The 9,289-nt window shown below is 34.6% G+C and overlaps 1 protein-coding gene across 1 annotated transcript; it reads right to left on the minus strand.

Moving 5' to 3' along the window:
- Positions 1 to 3,780: 3,780 nt before the first annotated feature.
- LOC149565840 (uncharacterized) lies at positions 3,781 to 4,784 on the minus strand. Its single transcript, XM_089817273.1, has 2 exons — positions 4,215 to 4,784; positions 3,781 to 4,118 (listed from the first exon to the last, which is right to left on the minus strand). Exons 1-2 carry the CDS (start codon positions 4,722 to 4,724, stop codon positions 3,852 to 3,854), a joined length of 777 nt encoding a protein of 258 aa, XP_089673399.1. The 5' UTR covers positions 4,725 to 4,784; the 3' UTR covers positions 3,781 to 3,851.
- Positions 4,785 to 9,289: the final 4,505 nt, after the last annotated feature.

Raw genomic sequence — 9,289 nt, forward strand, 5'->3', positions numbered from 1 at the left:
CAATAATGAATTCCAATATGTGCTCACGTGATTACTTGTATATATCATAATGCCAATCATAATAGCAAAACATGGCAATTATGCTTTTATCTATACATAGTTGACCTATACATAGTTTATCATGGTTCAAATCTGTTTAGCAAAACAGTCCAATATATGCTGTAACAGTTTGTTTAGAATTTGTTTAACAAAATAGTAAATATATGCTCACTAATGACTTCCAGTATAGTGTTGTGAGAGATCAATGCAATACCATTAATCAAAGTGAATCATGCCAATGAAATGAACAACTAAACTATGGATATATCAAGTATGTATAGATCCATGTAAAATCATTCAACATACTTATGATGTCATAAACTATGTACAGATCAATGCAATACCATTAAATGCAGTCAACTCATAAACTATGTATGGATACATGGAAGATCAATGGCAATCATGGCTTTTATCTATACATAGTTGACATATACATAGTTTATCATGGTTCAAATCTGTTTAGCAAAACAATCCAATACATGTTGTAACAGTTTGTTTAGAATCTATTTAACAAAATAGTAAATATATGCTCACTAATGACTCCCAGTATAGTATTGTGAGAGATCAATGCAATACCATTAATCAAAGTGAATCATGCCAATGAAATGAACAACTAAACTATGGATATATCAAGTATGTATAGATCCATGCAAAATCACTCAACATACTTATGACGTCATAAACTATGTACAAATCAATGCAATACCATTAAACGCAGCCAACTCATAAACTATGTATGGATACATGGAAGATCAATGACAATCATGGCTTTTATCTATACATAGTTGACATATACATAATTTATCATGGTTCAAATCTATTTAGCAAAACAGTCCAATACATGCTGTAACAGTTTGTTTAGAATTTGTTTAACAAAATAGTAAATATATGCTCACTAATGACTTCCAGTATAGTGCTGTGAGAGATCAATGCAATACCATTAATCAAAGTGAATCATGCCAATGAAATGAACAACTAAACTATGGATATATCAAGTATGTATAGATCAATGCAAAATCACTCAACATACTTATGACGTCATAAACTATGTACAAATCAATGCAATACCATTAAACGTAGCCAACTCATAAACTATGTATGGATACATGGAAGATCAATGACAATCATGGCTTTTATCTATACATAGTTGACATATACATAATTTATCATGGTTCAAATCTGTTTAGCAAAACAGTCCAATACATGCTGTAACAGTTTGTTTAGAATTTGTTTAACAAAATAGTAAATATATGCTCACTAATGACTTCCAGTATAGTGCTCTGAGAGATCACTAATTAAATAGTCAAAATGTGCTCAATAATGAGTTCCAATATAGTGATGTGAGATTAATATAGTTTTAGTTTAGTGCTATTAGAGATTAATGCAAAACCATTGAATATAGTAATCATGCAGCATAAGTCATTGCAATCCAGTCAGTAGCTGAAATAGCTAAATGGTACCAAATGTCATTGCAATCCACTCCACTCTCTCCACCTCAGCCATCATCAAGAACCCTTTGGCTCTTTCACGTTGAAGCACGAAGGTATCATGTGCTTTCACGAAAATTGCTCGACTCAGTTCAGGGATAGCTTTGAGAGCAATATATGCAGCAGTCAAAATATTATCATCTTCAGATTTATCCACTTTTACAATCTGAGGCTTAATGAGGCCATCTTTCAGTTCCTTCATAGTTTCGCATATCACATCCAATGATGCAGCCAAAGATTTCTTCTTCCTCTTTCCCCTCCTTGATGATGATGGTGGAGGAGTCCCTCTAGCACTTGCACTCGACTGATTGGAATGATATAACTCTTCATCAATATCTGGTTGGCTGTCAAGAGGTGTACCACAATTGGTATCATCCTCATCAAGCACATTAAATGCATCGTTCATAGGGTGCCCTTCTTCAGCATCAAGGGGTGTTGTAGATGCGAACCCTTCAGCAATGTCATTACCAACAATTACAGCCAATTCATTGAAATATTGGAAAGGTGACCTCTTATACATTTTTGCATTTTTGAATTCTCTCCTCTACATATAAGCATTAATAGATGGATTAGGTTGTAAGTTTTTCATTATTAAAATAAGAAGGAAAAATTTCTTCAATGAAAAGAGTACAAAGATGATCCTACCTTCAAAAGGTCATCCCACACTGAATCCTCAGCATCCACAGTTTGAGTTTCTTCATTCCAAGCTAACCCACTTGTATTTTTCAAGTCCTTCATTACTTTATATCCTACTTTCCATGTTTTTAGCTTATTCTTAAAATGATCTCGTGACAGATTCGAGTTCATCGCTGAATTGAATGTCCTCTCTATCGCAGTCCATGCCTCTTTTTTAAACCCACCTTCACCTTTCCGTCCGAGATGGACTTGTTCAAGGAGCAAGTCTAAAAACTTGCGTTCCATCGATTTTGTCCACATTTTCTTCTTTGAAGAAGAAGATTTGTTGCTCACAGCGAGGGATCCATCTATATCACTCAAAGTAATGGGAGAACACATCTGTTTCACATGATCAGATCCATCCATACTCATCATGAGCTCGGTATATGCCATTGTGTACTCCTTCCTGTATTTCATTTAAATTTGAAATAGAAAATCTTTAACTATCAATTTGTAATACGTCATAATGGAACAAGGCTAACATATTGAATAGGTAAACGTATTACGATTTAAAGTAATCATATGACTGAAATTGAAAGTTATTGCTCTTTAAATTTAAATAGAATGCAGCAAGCAGTAACATCAGAAAAATAGGATTTTCAACGAATTCGTTGTTCTCTTCTTACTAGTGGGCTTATGATCTTCATCATTTGGTACTCCTTGCTGTATTTCATTTAAAATTGAAGATGATAAACTTTAAATATCATTTTTTAATACATCCTAATGCAATGAGGCTAACATTTAATAAACTTGAAAGAATTTAACTGAAGATGATACACATTTTAAGCAATAATTGATGATAACACATCAACATCAAAAAAACTACCAGTAAGACAAAATGGTGATATCAATGGTAAGTAAATAGTCATGAGCCCCATTATGAAGCATGTTATTGTACTTTCTCAATGCAAAGATGTATAATAATTGTGCTTTCTTGCATTTAAATCAATGTAATCTATATTTCAAGTTGAATTTTGTATTGCAGATATGATCAACAATTTTTGTACATAATGTAGGTGTGAAATTGAAAGTTAATGTTCTTTTTATTTAATTAGAATGTAGCAAAGACTGATATCAGAATAACGAAATCAAACACCATCATTGTATATGCATACATCAATTTAATCATATAAAGCACATTGCCTTCTAATAAATCATTTATTCTCGAGATCTATAATCTTCCCACATCCTATTTGCTATATCTTCTCAAAATTGGGCCCACTCATTTCTATCCTCCTGAGACAACCCATATGTCTCAAGTAGTGGCACCTCTATCCCATCACGATCATCTTCCTCTTCAATAGCTTCTTCCGATGGAAGGCCATCCTCTATCGTAATGAAATTGTGAAGTATGCAACATGCTAAAACAATATAGGATTGTGTCATGATATCATAAGATGTTGCATGTCTTAAGATTGGAAAACGCTGCTTCAGAATACCAAATGTACGTTCTACTGCATTTCTAAGAGAGGAGTGTCGATGGTTGAACAACTCATGTGCAGAGTTTATTGGGTTTTCTCTTGATCACTCTTTCAAGTGGTAGCGTGTACACCGATAAGGAGCGAGAAATCCAGGTGCATTTGGATATCCAGCATCCACGAGATAATATTTTCCTATATAAAGAAAGTATATTGTCAATACTTGAACCATTTAGCATAACCTTGAGTATATTAAAATGTGATTTGGCTTACCAGGGGGAACTACAAGTGGATCTGATCTGGATAGAGCTGAGGCTAGAACACGGCTATCTGCAGCAGAGCCTTCCCAACCAGCAAGGCAATACTGAAACTTACAATCAAAGGAGCAGACACCCATAACATTTTGCGATAGGTTCCCTTTTCTATCACGATATTTACCCTGTATGTCGACATCAACTCGCACTGGAATATGGGTACCGTCGATGGCTCCAATGCAATCCTGTGGGATATGATACACTGATCAAATGCATGCTCAAGTAATAATAAGATAAGGACAACATTCTAGACAATAAACTTGTAATAATGTGTGATTTACCTTGAAGAATGGTTCAAAACGATCCTTCCCACTAATTTCAGGAGGAGTGCCTGGACTAGGTGGTATGAAGTAATCTCTGTGAAGGGCTAAGATAGCCATCAAAACCTTGTGGAAGTACCGACTGACTGTCTCTCCTGAGTGCCCAAAGTTATGGGCAATCTTGCGGTTCCTTAGATTGTGCCCAAGGGTGTGGAGGAACATCACTAGTTGTTCCTCTAACTTCAAGTGGATCGTATCTCTCAAGCTTCCTTTCAGCCTCAGAATACGAGCTAGAGAAAAGAAGGCTGCCCTACTCATCCGAATCTGATCATGACAATCCACCTCATTCGAATGAATAATGTCTCTACAAAAGAAATTTCCTTTTCTTATTCGTTTACCCATTTGACTACCTTCTCGGGCTACCAGTACTTTGGCTATGCCAACAAAAGAAAAAAGAATTGTGAGAATGCGGGTGTATGTGGTCTTCCTAACTATGCTTCCTTGGACCTCTATACTCTCCATAGGATCCATTAGTGACCTGAAATGTGGACAATTTAAACACTATCAGTTATGAAATATCAACTATCACCTATCGAGATACAACATGATTATTTGCTAGCCTCATTGCATTAAGAAGTCAATTATTTATTCAAATACAACAAGGAGTACCAACTACCGAGGATCATAAGCCCATAAAGAACAAATTACAATGTGTCATTATACTCCATGTAATCTATCTATACCAATGAAAGCATAATATTGATTCCATTTGTCTATATGTATACACACATGTATGTATATATGTATGTGCACACACATGTATGTATGCATGTATGTACGTACACACACACATGTATGTATGCATGTACGTACGTACACACACATGTATGTATGTGTGTATGTACACACACACACATGAATGTATGTATGTATGTATGGATGTATGTACGTACACACACACACACACATATATGCATGCATGTACGTAGACACACACATGTATGTATGCATGCATGTACGTACACACACAAGTATGTATGTGTGTACGTACATACACACACATGTATGTATGTACACATACACATGTACAAACTATAACTTGAATTTGGGCTTCTATGAATGTGTTTTAATAAATCGTCGGGTCCGCTGAAATTGAGGCCCGTCTTTTAGAAGATGAAAAGTAACATAGTTGGCAATAGGAATAGAGTTTCTTTCTGCATTGATCTATACATAGTTTGAAATCATGGCTTTTATCTATACATAGTTTATGACCTCATAAGTATGTTGAATGATTTTGCATGGATCAATACATACTTGATATATCCATAGTTTAGTTGTTCATTTCATTGGCATGATTCACTTTGATTAATGGTATTGCATTGATCTCTCACATCACTATACTGGAACTCATTGGACTATTTTGCTAAACAGATTTGAACCATGATAATCTATGTATAGGTCAACTATGTATAGATAAAAGCATGATTGCCATGTTTTGCTATTATGATTGGCACTATAATATATACAGGTAATCACATGATCACATACTGGAATTCATTATTGAGCACATATTGAGCACATATTGATTATGTATAGATAAAAGCCATGATTGCCATTGATCTATACATAGTTTATGATTTGGCTCTATTTAATGGTATTGCATTCATCTCTCACAGCAGTACACTAAAACTCATTACTGGCAAGAAACTGTTACAAAGTTTAGTTGTTCATTTCACTGGTATTGATCTCTCACAACACTATACTGAAAGTCATTAGTGAGCATATATTGACTATTTTGTCAAACAGATTCTAAACAAACTGTTACAGCATATATTGGATTGTTTTGCTAAACAGATTTGAACCATGATAAACTACGTATAGGTCAACTATGTATAGATAAAAGCCATGATTGCCATGTTTTGCTTGATTGGCACTATGATATATACAGGTAATCACATGAGCACACACTAGAATTCATTATTAAGCACATATTGAGCACATATTGATTATGTATAGATAAAAGCCATGATTGACATTGATCTATACATAGTTGATTCATACATAGTTTATGACTTGACTCTATTTAATGGTATTGCATTCATCTCTCACAGCAGTATACTAGAACTCATTATTGGCAAGAAACAGTTAGAAAGTTTAGTTATTCATTTCACTGGTATTGATCTCTCACAGCACTATACTGGAATTTATTAGTGAGCACAAGTTTATGACTTGGCTCTATTTAATGGTATTTCATTCATCTCTCAGAACAACATACTAGAACTCATTACTGGCAAGAAATTGTTACAAAGTTTGGTTGTTGATTTCACTGGTATTGATCTCTCACAGCACTATAGTGGAATTTATTAGTGAGCACATATTGACTATTTTGCTAAACAGATTTAAAACAAACACCCAGAAATTGTTACAAAGTTTAATTTTTCATTTCACTGGTATTGATCTCTCACAGCACTATACTCGAATTTATTAGTGAGCACATATTGACTATTTTAAAAACAGATTTGAAACAAACAGTTATCACATATATTGACTATTTTAAAAATAGATTTGAAACAAACAGTTACGTTTGAATGAACCAAAAAAACTTTAAAAAATCCAGTATGCAAAGGTGGGTGTGAGAGGAGAACCGTTTACCGCCGCCGCTGTTCAAAGTGGAGAAGAGAAATCATAGAAAATGCCACAGCCACACGCCACGGCCACAGGAAACCACGGCCACAGAAAACCCACAAACCAGAAACCCTCGCAAACCACGGCCACAGAAAACCCACAAGCCCAACAAACGCAACAAACCAAAAACCCTCGCCTTCGCACAACAGAGCACGAAAACAATACAACCGTCGTCTTCCAAAAAACCCAATTTGTTCTTCCAAAAACCTAAGGCGGATTCGGCGGACCCGACGATTTATTCAAACGCATTCATAAAAACCCAAAACCTGGTTTTCATTTCAACTTCCACCTATTTCTTGGAAGAAATTTCTTCCAATTTTCGAGCGAAATTGGCAGACGAAACCCGAAACCGGGTTATGCGTTTGATGAACCAAACGCCACCATTTTCTTCCATAACCCGATTTTGGCGCTGAAAACCCTATTCCGCGCCCGGTATTCCCGTAACCAAACGGGGCCTAAAGGAAGACAAACTAATTTCTAGCGTCAATTGTGGGCAGATAAATAAAGAATATCACCGCAAATGGATTACCAAACATTGCAATCAACACAAAACTTGATAGCATAGTCATCATTAAAGTGGAGATGTCATTCCATTCAGCATCCAACAATTCAATTCTACACACCAGATATATGTTCAACATTTTGTGTGGTTCTTCATGCTCTCAAGCATCCTCTAGTCTAAGAAAACAAAATACAAATATTATTGAACAACCAGTAATGGGACATCTAGGATGACATCAATTGATTGGATAAACTAGTTCATTCATCCTATAGATATCCAGTTAATGGAGAACAATGATTGTCCATGGAATTAATAGATTCATGATAGCAGTCATGTCAGTATCGATGGAGTAGAATATTGATGGTAACACCTGATTATCCATGGATAGGAATCAATACTTCACTTTCAAAATGCAGTCAATCCAATAATTAATAAAGATAGTCATTATTTACCAATCTACAGCGTTCCAATAGAAATCAGAAAATCTAGTAGCAAAGTAGGAAAGATATAAGCAAGCATAGAAATCCAATATTGAATAAGGAGGTAGCAGCAAAAATATGTATTGGGAGTATAATTTTAGATAGTGTTATACGGGAAGAAAATAAGCATAAATAATCACAGGATTGGTCAACACTCAAATGAGTCATCTGTACAAGCTACCAAAGAACTAAACAATCCATTGGCATGTTGAAGAGTCACGCAAGAGTTTATTAGAATCATTATTTTTTCATTCATTCTATAGCTTCATCATGCTTCAACCATTAGTTAGGAGTTCATGCTATAAGACTTTGCATCTATCCCCTCATGGGAAATTAAAGGTAACACTATTGGATTTTCTCGACTATCACTAGTACATTAGAGATTAATGTTTGGTGTCATGTATGTTACCATGATGTTGGAAACTCTGTGTCCACTCACTGCCCAAATAGATTAAGCAACACACCATTATCACACCCACGATTTCAGCCATAAAACATCCTCTTATTTAATCATATGAACAGAGATGAAGAGATCTAGTAATATTACATAAGACAAAGGTCCCAGAGACATTTTTTTAAAAACTGAGTATTAGCGATGTTTGTTGGACAAGACATTGCAAGAAATTTTTGTCAATGCATCAAGTCTTTATTGATCACTTGGATTCGTCAAATGGATTATTAGCAGTCCCGATTAGAAGTAGTCTAAGTGGAATGTTAATATGAAAGGAATATTGATTATGAAAGTAAATAAGGAGACTGAGACTTTATAATTATAGAGGCTATTAAATTCAAGAAACAATAAGAGGCAATCTACATTTAATGAATGAGGATTAATTCTATTGAAAATATTGCAGCGAGTTTGAAGATGTTGGATTTAGGGTTGACGATATTTTGTTGAGTATGAAAACATAAATATAATGGGGCTGCCTATAGTTTTCAAGTATTAGAGATGAAGGGATCTACTTGTGTGTAGTTGGTGATCAATATAATATATTTGATGCTCTTATATTAATCAGTTCAACACTCTAATATTGGGAGAATTTACAACTTTGTATGGTACAATAGAAGATCCTTGAAGACATTAATAGGCATATGTTGAAGTAAGAGAATGATATAAGGAATTTGAAGGTGTGTTGTTTGGAGAAGTTGTAGATCACAAAAGCACAATGAAAGTGATGGTAGTACTTTAAGGTCTTATTGCACATAAAATCTACAACATGCGCTAGTGATATAATAAACTGAATCTACCAATTTTCCAAGCAATAATGATTATGTTTCAAAATATCGATTATCATATGAGATATTGATCAAATAGACTAAGAATTTGAGATCTATTAAGTAGAAAGAAGGTCAATACAAAATTGTTCAACAAATATGAGTGGGAATTTTACATTGTGGGGGAAATAATAGTCAATGTTTCATTCCCACTT

Source organism: Cupressus sempervirens, chromosome 3, assembly GCF_028749045.1.
Source record: "Cupressus sempervirens isolate cs-2001-9-10 chromosome 3, ASM2874904v1, whole genome shotgun sequence".
NCBI lineage: Eukaryota > Viridiplantae > Streptophyta > Pinopsida > Cupressales > Cupressaceae > Cupressus > Cupressus sempervirens.